General features: G+C 46.8%; 2 protein-coding genes across 3 annotated transcripts in view; one reads left to right on the forward strand and one right to left on the reverse strand.

The window, feature by feature from the left end:
• Positions 1-1,922: 1,922 nt before the first annotated feature.
• On the forward strand, positions 1,923-10,625 carry LOC130583337 (serine/threonine-protein kinase PAK 6-like; the record flags this gene model as incomplete). The annotated part of the gene is made up of 6 exons (XM_057382628.1): positions 1,923-2,453; positions 2,695-2,828; positions 5,549-5,675; positions 5,854-5,979; positions 6,650-6,784; positions 8,670-10,625. Coding segments are annotated over 6 exons (1,221 nt in total), but the record flags the coding sequence as incomplete, so codon positions are not given.
• A 45-nt stretch (positions 10,626-10,670) lies between these two features.
• The window catches only part of PLCB2 (phospholipase C beta 2), a 36,413-nt gene continuing 27,530 nt past the window's right edge, over positions 10,671-19,553 (reverse strand). The window contains exons 23-32 of one of the 2 annotated variants that reach the window (XM_057382631.1): positions 18,994-19,079; positions 18,812-18,908; positions 18,586-18,639; positions 18,030-18,240; positions 17,668-17,839; positions 16,586-16,662; positions 15,096-15,191; positions 14,751-14,808; positions 13,166-13,252; positions 10,671-12,950 (exon numbers count right to left, since the gene is read on the reverse strand). In XM_057382631.1, coding sequence (XP_057238614.1) covers positions 12,678-12,950; positions 13,166-13,252; positions 14,751-14,808; positions 15,096-15,191; positions 16,586-16,662; positions 17,668-17,839; positions 18,030-18,240; positions 18,586-18,639; positions 18,812-18,908; positions 18,994-19,079 — 1,211 coding nt within the window. In that variant the 3' untranslated portion in view covers positions 10,671-12,677. Of the gene's footprint in view, positions 12,951-13,165; positions 13,253-14,750; positions 14,809-15,095; positions 15,192-16,585; positions 16,663-17,231; positions 17,349-17,667; positions 17,840-18,029; positions 18,241-18,585; positions 18,640-18,811; positions 18,909-18,993; positions 19,080-19,553 lie in introns of those variants that run through there. The other variant, XR_008966415.1, reaches the window with a different exon arrangement.

Raw genomic sequence — 19,553 nt, forward strand, 5'->3', positions numbered from 1 at the left:
CAGTGAGGGATCTGTGCCATTGCTGGGAGTTGTTTATCTAAGGTGTTCTTACCAGCTTCTGGTGATGCAAACTTGGGTCTCCATCTCTGAAGGGAATGATGATGTGTAAGAAATGTGTAATTGCAAGGTGAAAGGGACAGGGATGTAACTGGATCATGGAATCCCAGAYTGGTTTTGGTTGGAACAGACCTTGATGTCCGTTGGGTTCCACGCCCTGCTATGGGCAGGGACATCAGACTGCTCCAACCTGACCTTGAACACTTCAGAGATGGAGCATCCCCCACTTTGCTGGGCAGCTGCCTGCAAATGGGGAGGTGAACATGGGAAGTTTGAGTGTACCATCCTTTCAACCCCATCCAAAGGGAAGGAGTGGGAGAATCAGTGACACCTCAAAATGTCCCAAAACTGGAAACATGTATGTGGGGACTGTCAGATCACAGACAAGTGATCAGATCACAGACTTTCATGTGGTTAAACAAACCTGTGTGAGCTTGCACGCGTGTTGTGCGCCCTTCCGCATGCTCTGGGTTATGTAAAACGGGCTTTTTTTTTCTCTCCTGAGACAAAACAAGATTTGGGAAATAAATTCTGTGTTGCTGTGAGCATGTCAGCACAGGACTGCAGGGGTGGAGCTGGTGTACGGAGAGGAAGGAACTCCTGACAGGCAGTTGTGTTTATGCTGCGCCCTGATGCCACTAAATTGTGTTTTCCAGGGCCTCTCTGTGTGTGAGGCTTATGCAGATTCTGCTCTTGACAAAAATCCTTGATTAAAACCCAAAGTGCATAGAATTAAATCCCACACAATTATTTTCTGTCTGAGCCAGGGAAAATGAGTGCTCTTGTAAAAAATTCTCGATTGGCAGTTTTCGGTTCCCATCTCTATATTATTAACTTTATTAATAATCTCTCTGAACTTTGAGAGAGAAAAAGCTTTTGCTTTGAAGTTTTTATTTTGCCCTATAATGTAAATGATGGGCTTGCTCTTTCTGAAGTTGCTTCTTTGACAGATCCAGTATTATTTTACATATATTTGTATGTATATGTTTATTTTACATATACACATGTACATATACAATGTATTTTGTACCCCACCTGCTAAATGTTGCTGAATTTTAATTAATCAGCATTTTCAGAGAGAGGATTAGTGCAAGATGATTTATCCTTCCTAGCATGGGAATGCGTATCCTGAAGCCACATTCCCACAGGCTGTGATCTTACTGCATCTCCTGCACTAAACAGGGTTGGGCCTGCTTGGCATTTGAGTGGGAGGTCTCCAAAAACCTTGAGCACTGCTAATCCAAATTCACTTTGGCCAGTGTGGTGGCAGGTGGCTCTGTGTGGCTGCAGTCTCACGTTGGCTGCCTCCAGCTGTCTGGTTCCTGGTGCTTTTCCCAGAGCAGAGGGTTAATTCCATGCCTGATTGACAGGAATGCTCTGCAGGTACCAGTGGAAAGTGCAGAGAGTGTTTTCAGTAGGCAGAGTGTAATTACCCAAAGGGAATTAGGCCAAGACATCAAAGTGATTTACAGCCTTGGCATGAATCCCCTTTCCTTTTATACAAAGGAAGATCAGAGGCACAGAGGGATAAAGGATTTTCAAATTCTCTGCAGCACAGGTTGCCCCTGAGTTTTGGTGGCAAGGTTGGAATGCTTTTTAGCAGCTGGGTTTTTTTTTCTGTGGGTTTTGTGTCTTGGTGGTTTTTTTGAAAGCATGTGCTTTAAAAAGTTCTCTTTAAACTGCCTCAGTTTGGAGGCCCCTAAAGCTTAGCACCCATTCCCTAAGGGATTCTTGAAGATGTGCATCTAAGGAGATCTTCATCCAAGCCAGACCTGGAGACAAGAACCAAGCTCTTGACTCCAGTCTGCTCCAAGGTGTGCTAGGGCAGAGTGGGATAATATGGAATTGATCCTTCACCTTCTTAATCCAACTTTCTGCCACTTTCTTCTTTGTTATTCTCCAAGCCTAATGCTTTCTTCAAGCCCCAGCAGTGGGGTTCCCCCCAGAGCCCTGCAGTCAAAGCCCAGTCTCTGCCTCCAGACCCACCCACATCTGAGTTCCCCAGGATGATCCCCGAAGCTGGCACCCCCCAGAAGTCCCCAACAGCAGAGAAGGCTGTGGCAGTGCCACCAGGCCGGCCCTCCCCAGCAGGATCCCCCAGGAACCGGCAGACCCAGACCAGTTCCAGCAACCTCCACCTGCCCCAGGACTCTGCTGGGAAGGGGCAGCCGGCCAGCGAGGACCCCGTGGTTGTGACCCACGAGCAGTTCAAAGCTGCTCTCAGGATGGTTGTGGACCAGGGAGATCCCAGGACAATGCTGGAGAATTACGTCAAGATCGGGGAAGGCTCGACAGGAATCGTGTGCATCGCTCGGGAGAAGCACTCAGGGCGCCAGGTGGCCGTGAAAATGATGGATCTGAGGAAGCAGCAGCGCCGGGAGCTCCTGTTCAATGAGGTGAGTGTGCTGATGACAGGGGGATTCTGCTGTCTGCATTGGAAAAGTCAGCGTGGCAAAAGGAAGGGAAGAGCACGAGCAGCTTCCTTTTAGGAGCGTTATGTTTGTACCAAGAACTGCTGCTGGTGGGATGGAGGTTCTGCTCTGTGCTCACAGGGCTCTGTGTGCTCGCTTGGTTGGAGAAGATGAAGTGTTGTGACCGATTTTTTGTGGTGGTCATTTGTCCACTGTGTTTTTGCAGGTGGTGATAATGAGGGACTATCAACACGTCAATGTCGTGGAGATGTACAAGAGCTACCTCGTGGGAGAGGAGCTCTGGGTGCTGATGGAGTTCCTGCAGGGAGGAGCCCTCACAGACATCGTGTCTCAGATCAGGTACAAAGCAAAATCCCAGATACCAGCTTGTGAGAGAAGGAGCAGCAGAGTGGGGCTTTCTGGGGTGAATAGTATCCCTCAGAGATTGTGTATTTGCAGCGTGCCCTGGGACAACTATGGTTTATAATTGTTATCCATTTGAAATATGTGCTAATAGCTCTGATGTACAAGGAACCAACTTAAAGTACTGATCCCTTTAGATCCCCACCAGACATCTCCCTGATGACCTTCCCTGTAAAACACAGTTCTCATAAAAACTGTTGTTTACTACATCTGTTGAATCCTGGCCAGGAAGTTCATTGAATAAGTATTAAAGAGCATGCAGAAATAGTTTTCAGTGGTGCAACCTTAGCCACAAATTCAACCTCACTACCTCCCCTGGAGAAGTGCATCAGAGCCTTGAGATCTGGCCTCCTTCCCAAGTTTCATTGCCTAAAGATAGCAACTACTGGACACTCTCCTAAATTTGTTCCTTATCTACACTGCTTCATATTCATTAATGCCCAAAACATATCTGTAGGGCAAAGAAGTTGTTTTTAGATGGCCTCTAGTCCCTCTCACAAGGTGTTCTGATGGTGCAGTTGTGGTGATCGTGTCATATCCATGACTCTGGAGCACGCTCCTCCTGCTTTAGAGCAGTCCTGCAAGGCTGGAAACTGGTGCAGGGAATGCCAGTGGAAACACTGACCAAGAAAAGTCTGTAGGATGAGTTTCTTTTTGGAATATTCAGGATCTTGGTTGGATTACAATTAGAAGTATTGATAACACTAATTGCATTCAGTATTTTAAAAATCATAATATATGTTTAATATATCATAACATACCTATGTGCTTGGCCTAGATCCTGTGGCAGATTTAAGGCATGTGTCTTGCTCTGTTTGGTGGATTTAAGGCATGTGTCTTGCTCTGTTTGGTGGATTTAAGGCATGTGTCTTCCTCTGTTGAATTCTGTGTTTTGGAAGCACACCTGTGTTGATTTTGATAGGTGTCAAGAGCCACATTGTTTTCTGTAGCTTCCACAATCTGACCTGGAAGGAGTGTCCTGGAGACATTTATCTGGGCAGGCCTTCCAGAATTCAGAGGCATCTCAGGGTCTGAAAGCCAACCTTTAATCCTGAGGAGTGCTGAGTTACAGCTTGTAGGGCCAGTGAAACTCTTGTAGCTCTCAGCTGGTACTGGGATTACAGATAAAAAATGCTGAAGAGGTTTGTGAAGGGTCTGTGTGTTTATATCCACCAGTGAGACCTCAGCCTAGATTTGTTTTAAGAAGCTTCCTTTGAACCTGTTAATGGGTGCTTGTTTTTCCACCTGATGGAACTAGGATCTGTTATAGCCATAACATTTAAAAGAAGTATGCTGCAAGCCTTTATCAGTTTTTCCTAGGGAGGAAAATACCCTCAGTGCAGTCATTAAACATTTGCTGAGGGGGATAAGTGATTTACATCTCCAGGAGTGAGGTAATCCTCCAGTAATCTGTTTTTACCTTATGCAGTCACTTGACTGAAATCAAATTCCATGCGTGACAGGATGAAAATGCACCTCTAGATGTGTGATCTTCGAGAGCCACAGGGCTTTCAGGTGGATCAGTTCAGGCACTATGAAATGAAAAGCAGTGCTCCTAAAAACATTGGGTTGTATTCTGGGAAGCCCCACAGGTAGCCTTTGTCCCTCTCCCTTTTCAGGTTAAATCATAAAGGCAGAAGTAGCCCCTGACTCCATTCAGATTTAGTTGCCAGCAGTGTGGCACAGTGTAGCTACAACACACAGCTGTCCTGGTTTGGAAGATACCAGACAAGTAGCAGGAGTGCAGATTTCTCATCTGATGATGTAGCAATTGTTACGGGTTTAGAAGGTGTTGGTTCACTGCACAGCTGAGTGCTGTCTTCTCCTCAGGCCCACTTGCAGACCTGAATTTGAGGACATACCATTTCTCTGTCCTCAACTGAGAGCTGTTCAGAGCAACTGCTAGAGAAAGCCTGAGAATCAGAAGTACTCAAATTGGGTGCTTCAGCTATTCTTTCAAGTAATTCACTCTTAGCATTGCTCTGTATAAATATGCAGAGCTGTCACTGTTCCCAGGTACAGGAGAGAATTTTCATTTCTCCCACTTTCACAAGGTTTTTGTGTTGCTATTCCAAACAGCAGGAGCTTCTAAAGAGCAGGTTCTTGGTGCTCATATTCCACCTGCTAACAGTGGTAGAAACCAGGAGTGTCTCCCCTGCTTGTAGCCTGTGCTACCTTTAGTTAGGTGTGAGTGCACCCCAGGTCTCTGCAGGAAACACCCAAAGGACCCCTGTATTTGCTGTCAAATGATACATTTGGATGTTCTGTGGATGTTCTGTGTTATCTGTTGCACAATAAGCTTTATGAATAATATCTTTACTGTGTTTGCTTTAAAAAAGCTGTCTCACCAGTTACTGCAGCACCTTGGCATCAAGCAGCACTGCTGCTTGTCAGAACTGCTTGAAACAGCATCTTGCAGAATTAATTTAGGTACAGAATTTACAGTGCAATTTCTCTGTATTAAACCTATGACAACTTGAAATCGCCAACCATCAAGTCAAAAATGTTTCCCTAGTAACAGATGTAGAAGAATGGTAAAGGTGAGATGGTAATTGTCATAGGGCAACCAAAATATCTGTGCTTTAACCTCCCTGTGCCCCTGTGAAGGAGCACAGTGCTCTGCCCAGCACTGTTCAATCCCCTGTCTCTAATTGCAGGCTGAACGAGGAGCAGATTGCCACAGTGTGTGAGTCGGTGCTGCAGGCTCTGTCCTATCTCCACTCTCAGGGGGTCATTCACCGAGACATCAAGAGTGACTCCATTCTTCTGACGCTGGATGGGAGGGTGTGTTTCCTCAGACAAATTGTTTCCTGTCTTCTTCTACAGCTTCTATTTCCTTTCTGTTCCCAATCCCTTGTTTGCCCCTCATCCTCTTACTCCCTTTGTCTTCTTTGTCCGTGGTGTTGCCCTTTATGTTGTTGGAGGCTTGTTTTTAAGGTTGGTGGCTTTTCTCTTTGTACAGGTCAAACTCTCTGATTTTGGTTTCTGTGCTCAGATCAGTAAAGATGTACCTAAAAGAAAGTCCCTGGTAGGTACTCCTTATTGGATGGCTCCAGAAGTGATTGCAAGGATACCCTACACCACTGAGGTAAGGGACTACCTCCCTAATAGCAGGAGAGAGAGCAAATAATGTACGGAAGTGTCACAGGAAACTAATTATTGGCTTTTCTAGGAAGTCTCTAGATTCTATTTAAAATATAAACCCAGCTATGATTACAGCTTTGATGGCGATGACATCAATATTTCCTAAATCAGTAGAAAACCAGATTGTTCTGCTTCTATGAATGAGGCATAAACCTATTCTATTCTTACACCTAAAGCTTGGCCTAGACTTGTACCTGTTGTGAGCAGATGTGAGCAAGGAGCAGCCTGTGACATGATAGGGATCAGTAAATCGATGCCATAAAGGAAGAGGAGGAGATGTGAGCTCTGAGGGGCTCACCTCAGGGAAAGAAGACATGGCAGCTCTGGAGTTCTGGGCAGGTGGCAGCAGATTGAATGGTTTTGTTTACCAACGACCAGGTGTGGCACAAGCCGTTACTTGCACACCTGTATGTGTTGCAACACCAGTGTGGCTCAGTCCTGGGTGCAAAATTCACTTTATTAAACTTTTGCAAGAGGCCAAAGAGCATTAATGGGGGTCAGTGTTTGACTCTCTTGGTACCATTTTTCATGGGTGGGTGTTGTAGTCTTTGTGAAAGCAACAGAACAAAGCTGCTCTGGAGTTGGGTGTATTGATGTGCCACTGTCTCCCACAGGTGGATATCTGGTCCATGGGGATCATGGTGATAGAGATGGTAGATGGAGAACCCCCCTACTTCAGTGATTCTCCAGTCCAGGCAATGAAGAGACTCCGTGACAGCCCTCCTCCTAAACTGAAAAACTTCCACAGGGTGAGCATGCTGCCAAACACTTGTAAGCCTGAGGGTTATTGTGGGCAAATGTATCAGCTGTTCCCAGTACAGCTGGCTGTGGAAATGGTCTTGCTAGGGCATGTTTTCTTGGGGAACAGTTTTGGCCCCGGGGTCTTGGTGGCTGCAAGCTGCTGCTGACAGCTAGTGGCTGCTTAGGGAAACAGCCCTGGCACTGTGAGGGCACCTGGCCATGAACAGTGCAGTCAGAGCTGCTTCAGGCAGACCCTGCAGTTCTCAGCTTGCTGATGTGGGGAGAGTAGCTCATCTTCTGGAGAAGGAAACAGGAAAATCCTTGCTCTTGGGAGTTTCCAGCTTCATGGCATTCAGGACTGCACAGGCTGCACTATGGTCAGAGCAGGAGAGCTCAGGACAGACAGGAGCTTGTTTAAAAACTGCAGCAGCTCGGAACATGAACTTGGCTTCGTGGTTTCTTAAGAAAAAGCAGCAGTGATGTAAGAAATAGAGTGATCACCTTTTGGTGCCCTCTTAGAGCAATCCTTTCATTCCATGCCTGGCCTCTGAGATCAAACAGCTTCTGCAGCATCCTGAGCTACCCAGCCTTTCTAATTAATCAGAGCCTCTGCAGCTGCTCAAACTGAATTATTTAAGAGAGTAGACTGCTGAACTAACAGTGCACACTCCAGCATCAACAGCTGTTCTTTCCTCTTTGCTTTTGCAACACTAATTACAATTTCAGTCACATTCCGGACCTGGTGCTTCCCTGCCTTGGGCATCCTGGACCAAGTCACACCTTGCTTGGCCCTGCCACCAGCTGTGGATGTAATTATCAGCATTAAAATAATATATGGTGTTGCCTTTTTCAGCCTAGAAATGAAACTTAAGATGATTTTAGTATAGGAGGTAATAGAAAAGTGGGTCCTTATTGAAGCAGTCATGGAAGAATATCCACAAAAGCCCACACCCACAGTGGTGAATACAGTTTTATAGATTTTAGGAATTTAGCATAATTTATAAAAAGCACCAATTAGGAGGATGTGGTGATGTAGTTCCCCCCAGGTCAAGCCCCTTCTTTGGACCCCCCTTGCTTGGTCCCAGCTGTACTTGCTTATGAACAATATGTCTCAAACACCTTGGTTCCCAGAAAAAGCCAAGATAGGACAGGGGCCTTGTACCCACCAGGGCTTGGAGCTCTGGAATGTGTTCTTTCTAGGTGGAGAAAATGGTCGGGAAAAGAAATGGGTAAGTTACAAATACATAAAAGAAAATGGCAAGTTCATTTTTTATTCCATTTTAACAATGTAGAGGATTAAACCAGCCAGAGATAGGCAGGGTCTTGAAGTGGAAGTGGTGCCTGAGGCCGGCTACTCCCAGGCTTTTAAACCTCTTCCAAAGGACAAACCTGTGAGGTCATTCAGCTTTTTGGTGCTTATTGTGCAGCTTCTTCATCTTCTTGTACTGGTAGCATGAGGGTTTTTCAGGCTCTCAGAACCTATTGGAGAATCCTATTCCATAATCTATATTCCATAATTCTATTCCATATTACCTTTCCATAATCTGTGGGCAGTAAAATAATGGATTTATGCTCCCTTCCCACCCAAGTGACATTCCCAGGTAACAGGAATCCTGAAGGTTTAAGTAACAAAACAGGAAGCAAAAGTAACCCAGATGGAAGGACATGGCAGGCAGTCTTAGCTGGCTGTGGCTCATTTAAAAGAAAACAACCAAAGTGTTGTGCCTACAGTTATGTCTATAACATAGCATGTGATCCATGTGACATTGCTGGGAAAACAGGGATGCAGATTGGGAATGTGCAGGATCCTTTTAACCATCTTGGCAGCCTGGTGTTGCATGAGCTGTGCCTGGTCCCTTGGCAGGGTTGACTTGGTTGCTTGCTTTTTCACAGACCTCCCCAGTTCTGAGAGACTTCTTGGAAAGGATGCTGACACGGGATCCCTTGGAAAGAGCAACGGCACAGGAGCTTCTAGATCACCCCTTTTTGCTCCAGACAGGACTTCCAGAGTGCTTGGTGCCCCTTATCCAACAGTACAGGAAGCGCACCTCCACCTGCTGACTTTATGAGGGGAAGCTCTAGGGAAAAGGAATGTTTATAAAAAATATATATATATAGAAAAGATTAAGAGCCCAGGCAGTCTTGACCTGTGAATGGTGCTTGGAACTTGCCAGTGACTGTTTTGGAGGACGAATGTGAATCCTATCTGTGCATCCTCAGCCTTCTGTGGCTTCTCCTTTGCTGAAGACAATCAATACAGACTAGATCTAAGTGAGACCAAGTCTGTCTCAAGGATAAAGCGGGTATTCCATGGCTCGGGGATCACTGCTGCCAAAGGATGGCATTCGAAAGTGGAATCTGAAGTTGTGTGTCTGAATGTCTGTGAGTTTCTGCACGCCCTGGCTGCTGACTACTGAGCTGGAAAGGTATTTCCCATTTAGAAATGTGATCTTTGTTTCCTTCATTGTACACTGGAGCCGTGAGCTGACTCATTTGGGGCACAGACCCCTTTAAACTCTCAATGCACAAAGACTTGACTTTTTTTTTTTCCTCTGAGACCTTTTCACACATGATTTTAATTACCTTTGGGAAACATGGACCTAGAAACCTTCACACTCTTCCTTAGGGAACAGATGTGATATGTATATATTTGTTTCTAAGTGGCTCTCTTGCATCAACATGCTTCTCTTTTGCTGCAGAGTATGTATTTAGTGGTCAATCTTGAATCCATTTCATGTTTTTAAACTTTTGGAGAGGGGAAACCCTTGGATATAGGCCTCAAAGAGACTCCATGAAGACTAGGTGCTCTTGCCACCAGGATCTTATGGTTGAAAATTCACCATCTGCAACACCTCATGTACTGGTTGGAATGTGAACAGCGTGTTCCTCTGATTGGTTTCCAGGCACCTTGCTTTCCCAGTCCTTTCTCCCAGGAGAGGCTGAGAAATGCTGCCCTAAGGCAGCATTTTGGGTAGCATTTTGGGGATGCTGCAGGAGACTGACTGGAAAAGTTTGAGCTGTCCTGCATATCCCACGATTGATTTTTGTGTTCATGTGCTGCTGTCTGGCTATTGGTCTGCCCTTCCCCATCATCCCTTTACATCTGGAAGGTTTTYGGTTGTTGAAAGAGCTCTTTCAGTTATTTTCACATAATTTTAGGTATTTTGTATGCTGCACTCTCTGATCAGTGAGATCCTCAAGGTAATTGGACTCTACGTTGGTATTAACATTGTACAGTGATGGTGTGTGTTGTTGTGAGGTCTCAAGAATATATTCCTACATGTGGAACTGGGATCTTGTTTTGAAACTCCAGATACCAAGATATTGGAATTTAAGTTATTCTCAGGACAGTCCTGCTGTGTCTCAGAAACTGACCTCAGAACTGCATTTTCTTCAAAAGATGTTTATAACTTCTGTCCTCTGCTATTTGCTCCATATACAGATCCTGCTTCAAAATTGAAGCCACGGTTGATTACTTGAAATAATTTGGGATGGAATTCATCTGCACTGCTGCCAGCTGTCAAAGGGTGGGCACCCAGAGCATGTAGGTTCACTCTGTAGCCCACGGGAGAGGAACAACCCCCGAGGGAACAACTCTGGGGGTGGTTCATCCCTTGGCTCAGACACCTGCTGAAGGAGGAAATAGTCTCACCCCATGGCCTGCAGAGAGGTTGTATAGTCTGGATGTCTAAGTTTGGGACTGGTGGAGTTGGTTGAAATTAATTGGCTAAGCTCCTCCTTAGCTGCACTGGAAAATTTTTGATGTAAAATGTTTCTGTATTCCAGATATATTCCTTTTTTAATGCAAAAAMGCAGGGCTTGGAAAAGATTTATAATTTGAAACAAACAGTCCTGCTCGTCTGTAGTGGTGAATCCTTTGCACTTGTGTTTTAAATTAAAGTAGTTCTTGATTTATTCATAAGCCTGTTATAGTGCTGAGATGCTTAAAAATGTGTCTGTAGTTCAGAGATGGGAGTGTGAGCCTGGATTCTGGTCTGACTTTCCTGTTCTGTGGCTTCTAAAACAAGAAGAGAGTGGAGCAGGAGCCTGGATCCTAAGTCCTGAAACAAAGGTTTCCTGGAGACAGGAGTCATTTAAGTTTTAGCATTTAACACCTTTTTATACTTTAGCCCAAATCTGGCTAAAAACACAGTGAGGGAAGGCCCTGGAAAAATTGCATTCAATTATCTGATAAAATTTTAAAATCTCATTATCATATTTGTGAGGAATGCAGAAAGGATCCATCTTCCTACCCAGTGTGGAATTTAATTCCTGCTTCTTACGTTGCTCTCTTGCAGTTTATGCATGGCACAGCACCAATTAACTGCTCCATTACTTAGATGAGTGTGGAATCAAAACATAAATCCTGAGATAAACCTAGATTAGCTGAAAGATTGAAGCTCCATCTCCAGGGCCAGCAGCTCATTCCCCAGGAACAAGGCAGGAGAAGGAGGATACAGAGCAGGTTTGGAATTTGCATTGCAGTAGTGCTCAGGATTTCATGTATGCTAAGTGAGATCTGACTGTACATCAAGGTGTAACCTCTTCTCTGGTGAGCTCAGAGCCTATTCAGTGTGTTATTATGCTCAGAGATGGTGTTTTCTCTGAGTATCTTTCCTTTTCTACAAGAGTACACTTGTGTCTCAGGGTCTGCTGCTGTTCTCTGTCATGTTTTCCCTGAATCCTTCCCTTTTATTTTCCCTCCTGTCAGCTTTGCTGCTGTGGAGTCTTTTCCCTGCTGCCATAGCCCTGGCAATCAGCATCCAGGAGTCCTTTGAAGAAGGCACATGGTATTTATATGAACAATTTGCTGAATCAAACAGGGAGTCTGGCAGTGCTGTCATGTCCCAGTTACACTGGTTTATCTGTAATGGTGGCTGTCCTCCATCAGGCCTCTGATGTTGACTACAGTAGTTTATTATTCCATTTATTTTGGAACAGGACAAATCATTGTCTAGAGGCCCCTGTTTTTTAACCAGTGGCAACCAAATGACCCTGAATCAAATGAGGCTGGTGAATTTGACATTGTGGAGTCTAGTAAGACAAACCCCACCCTTCCCCTGGAGAATGGGGAGTGCCGTGGGTCCAGGGGATAAATGGGGATAACAGTGTCACAAACAGACACATGTGCTAACTGCAGCTAAGTAACAAGTGACCCCATTGTTTGAGAAAAGCAATGGTTTTTTGTTTTGTTTTTTTTTTTAGAAAATAAATAGGTCAGAAATGTACAATCCCTAATTCCAGTACTCTGGTGACAACACAGAGAGGTGTGGATTCTTGTTGGGTGTTCAGACTAGGCTTGGAATATCCTGTCTCATACCTGCTTGAGCTGGGGTTTGGTTGTTTTATAGCAGCATTTGTAACTGTTTATTAATGCAGCTTGAGGTGTAACTGTTCTCCTGTAGCATCCACAGCCTGGTGTGGTTTACTGTGATTGAGCCCCCTTTCCACCTCCACCCCACCTGTGGTGTCTCTATCAGTGTTTAGGGTTTTTKGTTTGCTTTATTGCTGTTTCATTGAACGTTGTGGAAGATGTTGGGATGAGTTGGATTGATGTGAAGGGGTGCATGTGAGGAATGATGAGGGAACTGACCCTAAAAACTGGTCTGAATGCAAAGTAAATATTCCTGTAGCTGCTGCTGTGATGCCAACAGAGAGCAGGGCTGCAGGCACAGACCCTTTCCCACTGCTGAAATGCCTCRGAGCTCAGGCTGGAGAAGACAGAGGGTGAAGTACTCTGAAGGGTGAGCTCTCCAGACTACTTCCAGATATCTGGGATACCATGGTACATTCCTGCAGGATTTCAGGAACTCCCCAGAATGGAAAGGGAGAGCAGTAGTTCGTGAAGCTGGTTGTTACTTCACCAAACACATTTTTGCAATGAGCGGTAAGGAACTCATCTCAGAATATGCTCTCTTCTATCTCCACATCCATTCCAGCTCCCAAGGTCTCAGTCATTGTCAGTGTGAGCCTGGACACCTCTGCCACTGGGATGTTTGCTTCCAATTGGTCTGGAGAGCCTTGTTCTCCCTCAGGAATGCTTTGACCTGCTTCCTTGTCAGTCTGTGGCTCTCCAGGAAAGCTGGCTCTGGTGTAGCTCCTCACTATCTCCTGAACCTCCATCTTCAGAGCTCTCAGCTTCTCCTCATATTCCATCACAACCTGCTGCTGGAGCTGCAAATGGAAAGTCAGGTCATTTCACACACTGGAACCAAGCAGAGAGACCAGGAGCTCTGGGGTGAGCTCTTGGTGCTTCTGGGTCTCTGTGGGCCCCTCATCCACTTTCTCAACCACTGGGAGTGGTTGGGCTGAGGGTGGCAATAAAGATCAATTCTCTAGGGGTTTGGACTTGTGCCAAGAACAGCCCTGAGCCTAAATGCTGTCCTCACCTGGCTTTCTCTCTCCTTGATGGATTGCAGACTTGCTGCCTGCTTCTCCTCMAGTTTCTGCTGTAACCTGCCAGTCTTCTCTGACACCTTTGAAAAGAATAAATTAACTCCCCTCAGGTTCCAGTTTTATAAGCAAAGGCTTTAGACAGCCCAGAGTCAGCCCAACAGAGCTACCTGGAGCAGCAGGCACAGCCCAGCCTCATGCYTGGATTCAGGGATACTGCAACAGCSTGGCAGGTGAGTGCACGTGGACATGGGGGACACGGGSACAGGGGCACAGACATCCATGGMCCCACAGACACCTGCACACACAGGCACACAAAAACAGACATGGGAATACATGTACTCGCACAAGGACATACACACAGACTGAGATGGACGTAGGGACCGACACATGGACATGCACACTAATGGAGACACACACAAATACATGATGAACACATGGGCAGACATGAGCACAGACTAACACAGCCACCCAGACACATGGACACAAACACACACATGGACACAAACACATACACAGGCATGCCAAGACAAACTCCCAGTCACAGGGACACACAGACACAACCACATGCACACCCTTGCACACAGGGACACACATGCACAGACTCATAAGGACACAGATATGTGCAAACAYGSACACACACATGGACTCACARGGACACACATGAACACAGAGATGGACACACAGATATGTACACAGAGACACAGACATACAGACATAGAAACATAGAGATGCATGGGCACAAAGACACATTGCCATGGACACAGACATGACCACACAGTCAGACACAGGCACAGAGAAATACAATGGACACACCCCTACACACAGGTTCACATGGCTGGACACACACACCCACACATGGACACAAATAGACACACAGACTCACACAAGAACATGGACATAGACACACACGGATGGACATGGACACACGGCCACACAGATTCACCCACCTGGACATGGACAAACACTCCCAGAAAGGGACAAACACACCTGGAAAGGGACGAACACACACACGCACACACATGGACACACACACCTGGACACAGACAAACACATGGACTCACAGATTCAGACACCCACCCACACACACATATACACACCTGGACACAGACAAACACACCCACACACCTGGATACAGACACAGATATGCAGAGGCACCTGGACAGAGACATGGACACACATGGATATTCACATGGGCACATGGACTCTAGACACAAAGACATGGACAGGCACACACAGACACTTGCAGGGGTAGGGGCCCACACACAGCTGGGCACATGGCCACACGTGGCCAGTCAGACACACACACAGCCATGGACAGATACACGGATTCACATGCTGACACAGAGACACAGGCACACACACAAGGACACTCACTGACAGAAAACACCCACACATGGACTTCACTTTGTCTGGCACTGGGTCTCCAAAGGGCAGAGCTGCAGTCCTTGAGGTGTCTCTCCTCCTGCCAGGCTTTCCCATTGTTCCTGAGCCACGGCTTCCAAATGCCCTGACCAAGTTCCCCCAACACCCTCCGCAGAACCCAGAGCTTCTGGGGGAGCCTGACCGCCCAGAACTTACCCGTTTGACTGTCTGCACCACTTCCTGAATGTGGGAGTTATTGATTTCTTTCTTCAACCTTTAAAGAGAAGTATGAAACTCTGTAAAATCCAGCTGTTCTCCTTCCATGAAACCCATTTGTCAGTACTGATCAGTGCCACACTGAGCAACAGGTGTGTTCCATCCCCACACTGTCCTGCCACAGGGAGAAGCTGCTGTAATTTTAGGAAAGGCAAATAAAACACSACTCAAATTTGACTGAGCCATAAGGCGAGTAACTGGGTGTGAAGTTCTACTTTTTCAGTTTCCAAGGCAGCAGCAGACCCTGCATCCTGCATGGACAGAGCCCAGGAACAACTCCCACACCTCTCTTGAGCAGCCTTGTCACTGGTATTCCTCAGCATGGCCTGGACCCGCTCCACTCGCTTTGCCTCCATCTGCTTCTTAATGTCTTTAATGTTTCTGTGGAGAGAAGAAAGGAGATACAGGTCTGGTTACCAGCCCCAGACACCAGAGCAGTCCAGCCACAACTCTCTGGAGCTCACTGCTGSCCAGAAACACCAAGTGTGAGACACTGCAGCAGGAGGCCTGGAGCCTTAAGGATATTTTAAGTCCTGAGTCAGGACGTGTGCCCCAACAGCACATGCTAAAGGCAGAAAGAACCAATGTAAAGGAAATTCCTCCTCCACCTTCCCAGTTTCCAATCTATCCTCCAGTGTCTATGCATGTATTGTGTCCAGTGATGCCACTCATACTTTGGAGTTTACCTCTACTTTTGGATTTCAYAGCTCCTTGCCCTGAGAGAAACACTACTGAATTCATACACAGTGTGACAGAGGGACCCAAGACATTCACTGTGTGTCCCACACTTCTTTCCTATGAGAAACAGTGAGCAATCACTTCCCTCTTCTCTTCCAGACCATTCATGATTTACACATTCCTGTCACATTCCCTCAAACATCTGTTCCASCAGTCCCATTTAATTCCTTTTTGAGCACAAATTCCTCCTCAGTGCTGGCTGTTCTTCTTGCTCTTTCAAAGACTTCKTTGTTTGAGATGACACATTGAGAAGGGGACAGTTCTATGCAGACAGATCCAGTGGCATAAGGCTGACTCACTCTCTTTTTTTTGCCCATACAATTCCCAAAATCCTGTTTGCCACTTTGGCCACAGCAGAGCTGGGAATGAAGAGCATCCACAGCAGCTGAAGATCTCTTGCCTGAGTGTTAACTGGGGCACAGCTGGGCTAGGGCCGGGGTTTTCCACTCAGATTTTTTTATATTTATTCCTGTTAAACTGAACTGCCATTTCATTGTCTGTTGCACCAGCTCTTGAAATYCTTCTGGAGCTTCTCCCAGCCAGCTGCAGATGTGACTGTACTAATGCCATCCTACTGTCAGCAAACTATTACCTGGCTACTCACCTGTTTCCTTAGACTTGTCTGAATATGCTGAATAGCTGAGAAAAGAGACTCTGGCTTGGGATAGGGTGCAAAAAGAGGGAGTTTTATCCGATCTTGAAGCTAAAGTCTGAGAGAGGAGTTAGTAAGGAGGAGAAACGAATGAGGATTTTAGCTTCAGGACAAAGTTCTTGAAAGAACACATGGATACATGGCTAGAAACTGGTCAGTTGATTCTGCCAGCTTGTTTAAATACTGGAGCCAAGGACCAGCATTGCTATTTCTTATCCTTCCCCCTGTGCCACATCCCYCTGCCTCAATTTCTCACCAAAGGAAAAGAAAGGCTTCTCTTCCCCATCCTCACTCCCTGGCTGCAGAGCAGAGCTTTGAGATCCAGCAGGAAGTACTGGCCTGGAGCAGAACTGGGCATTATTTGTGATTCCACTACTGTATTTACCTTTCCGACGTCTCCCTCAGCGCCCACAGCTCAGCTGCCTGCTTCTCCCTGGCCAGCTCCAGGATCCTGGCAACTTGCTGCTCCAGGGATGAACACAAGARCAAAAGGGAACAAACCAGGATGAGAATCTGCACCCCATCTGTATCCAACTACACCCAAGTCAGCTGTACAGCTCCATGCATTGAATTCCAGGAGCCACACATTCCAAATCCACGAGGCTCRGTGCAAACACTGGCACAGCAGTGAGCTCAGCTGTGCTCACAGGCCCCACTGTGCCAGTGGACTGACCCTTGTGGGACAGGAAGGTTCCATCCCTGGTTCCTCTCCCAGGTAAGAAGCCTGATTTCCCAGGTAAGCCAGTGCCCAAGTGCCCTGTTATTTTCAGCTCAGGGTTGCACACATCTTGCAAGGGCCTTGCCAAGCCTAYGTGCACCAGGGAACTGAAGATTTAAGATATACAGTGCAAATTCCTTTGGAAAATACTAATAGGAAAAGATCTCCAAAGCCTGGAATCACTCCCCTTTCACTGGAACAGACAGCACATGCTGGATTTACCACCACCATCCCATGACTTGCAGTCTGTTCCCGGGCACCACCGTGGCTCCTGATGGCCTTGGCTGAGCTCAGCCTGCAGGACTCCCCTCACCTGGACTCTGGCTTTGACTTCCACCAARTCAAACAGCAGAACACATGCTCTGATGGTGCCACTGGTGACCCCTCAGCCCAYGTCCATGTCACCCCAGCTCTCAGGGTTCCCAGGCTCCTGGAGAGGTGGCACCTGGTAAGGTGTGAGGCCACTAAACACCACATTAACTCTGAACTAAGCCATCAGAAGAATTGGAGCAGGTGGAGCCTGATGTGCTCCAGGGCAATGCTTCTCTTTTTTTAAAACATAGCAGACATATAAAAATGTTTCAGCAGGATTTTTCAGGCTCCTAAGAAATTTCATGTCTTCATTCTCAGTTACCTGACGTGGACCTGGCGTCAGGTGTGTTCAGGGGCCACATTCCCAAGCTCAGTTTGGACTGAGCATTTTTGGGCTGCGCTAAGATATGTTTTCATGTGACACTTGCAGCCCTCACCTCGGTGGTGTGCTGCTCTTTCTTCCTTCGGATCCGATTGTGGTGCTCCTCCCCAAGGCAGGTGAGGTCCAGCTCCAGCCTCTCCCTGAGCTCCATGAGCCGGTAGCAATCGATGTTCTCTGCCACTTGCACGGGATTTGCACAGGTACCAACGTCAGCTGGGGTCCCACTCCTGCAGAACAGAATCAGGGCTGTGCTGCTTCTCRCCACAGCAACACAATCCCAACCTTSCACCCACCCTCAGAGGGAACAAGCCAGGGATGTGCAGATGCCTGCACTGCTCCATGTTCAGGGAAGGGGAGCCCGTGTTCCTCAGGGATCCTTGTTTTGCTTTGGGAAGGTGACCCCCAGGCTGTGTTTACCTCTTCTTCTGGGTTTTCCTTGTGTGTAGCATCCTTTTCTTGCCCCCAGAGCAGGCCAGCTCCGAAAAGAGCACAGAGTATTTCTGCAGCAGCTCCTCCCTTCGTTTGCTTCCCTTCCGCTCCAGCTCCCTCACCTCCTTCTCCTGCCTCTTCAGCAGCTTCAGGAAGCGTTTCATCTGCTGCAGCTCAGCAAGGCCGATTGTCTCAGGCTCTGAAATACAAAATAAAAAGGCTGAGCAGAGCCAGCTCCTTCCCAAGGCTAGCAGTGGGGAAACTGAAGCATGTCCCTCAGTTACCACATCCAAAGCAGAGCTCCTTCTGCCCCACACCATGGATACCTCTCCCCAGGTACATATCTCACCCTGCTGAACACTTCTCTTTAGGAATTACTTCTAAAAACAAAWAATGTACATAACAGTACTTGCCTTGCTGAAGGAAGCCTGTCCTTGAACCCCAAGATTCCTGGGACTTGTCTTTCATACTGGCTACACCAGGCAGGGTTGGGGCAGTTCTTTTTAATCTGGGAATGTAAGCCCAGGTGACCAGCATGAGTTACCTGCCATCTGCATCACTTCTAGCACAGCTTCATCCTTGGTGAACACAGCTGCTCCTGAAAACCCAAAAGAGGATCCTGTTAATGTCCCATCTTGGATGTCCAGGTTGGAATTGGACAGTGGAGAGCTCACCAGAACACAGGCCATGTGACGGATGTTGGTGCCAGTACAGAGGAATTGATTAAGCTGCCAAGATGCCTAAATTCTAGGAAACTCTTGGAAACTTACCTGTGGACCCATTGGAGGGAAGAATGCTGGGTTTCCCAGKGGAGTCTGCCACCCCGTTAGTCTCAGCAGCTGGGACGTTTGTCTGTGTGCCAGGCTTCTAAAACAAAGATCAGAGGTAAATGAAAACTCCRTTATTTCAGGCTGAATCCATGCAAGGTGCTTTAGAGAACAGAAAAACTCACCTCTCCTGAGGAATCCTTGAGCTTCATCAAGCGCTTGTCCTGCAGGTTGAAGAACTTGATGGGGTTGGAGAGGGCAATTGTGAGATCTGGTAACAGAGGGGAAGGCTTGGCTTGGATAGCAAACAAGTCATGGACTCATTTTCCATGCCCTGCACAGGACACTGTGAAGAAGGAATGATTTGTGTTCCGTGCCCTGACAGCACAAGGGAGGGAAGAAGGGAATCTCCTTCACCTCAGTCCCTGCCCAAGGCCATGGCTCACAAGTGATGTTAAGGACAGCTTTGTGAAGTGATTTTGGGAACTCTGCTCCCAAAATCCAGAGCCAGGTAAAGACTTTTCTCACCTGCACAGCTCCCTAATCCAATTCCAGTCCAATGCTGTATAAACCACATCTTTTTATACAAATGTGATAAACAGATCAATTTCTCAGGATTTCCCCAGTAATTAAGGTTCACTTCTATGAACATGGGAGGAGAAAGCAGACATAAGAAGTATTTACGAGAGCTCCTGTGGCTGATGCTGTTGCATTTGTGGCTTTGGTCATAACTGTTGATCCCTCC

This window comes from Malurus melanocephalus, unplaced genomic scaffold (assembly GCF_030028575.1).
Source record: "Malurus melanocephalus ecotype Western Australia unplaced genomic scaffold, MMel_1.1 scaffold_577, whole genome shotgun sequence".
NCBI classification, from domain to species: Eukaryota; Metazoa; Chordata; class Aves; order Passeriformes; family Maluridae; genus Malurus; species Malurus melanocephalus.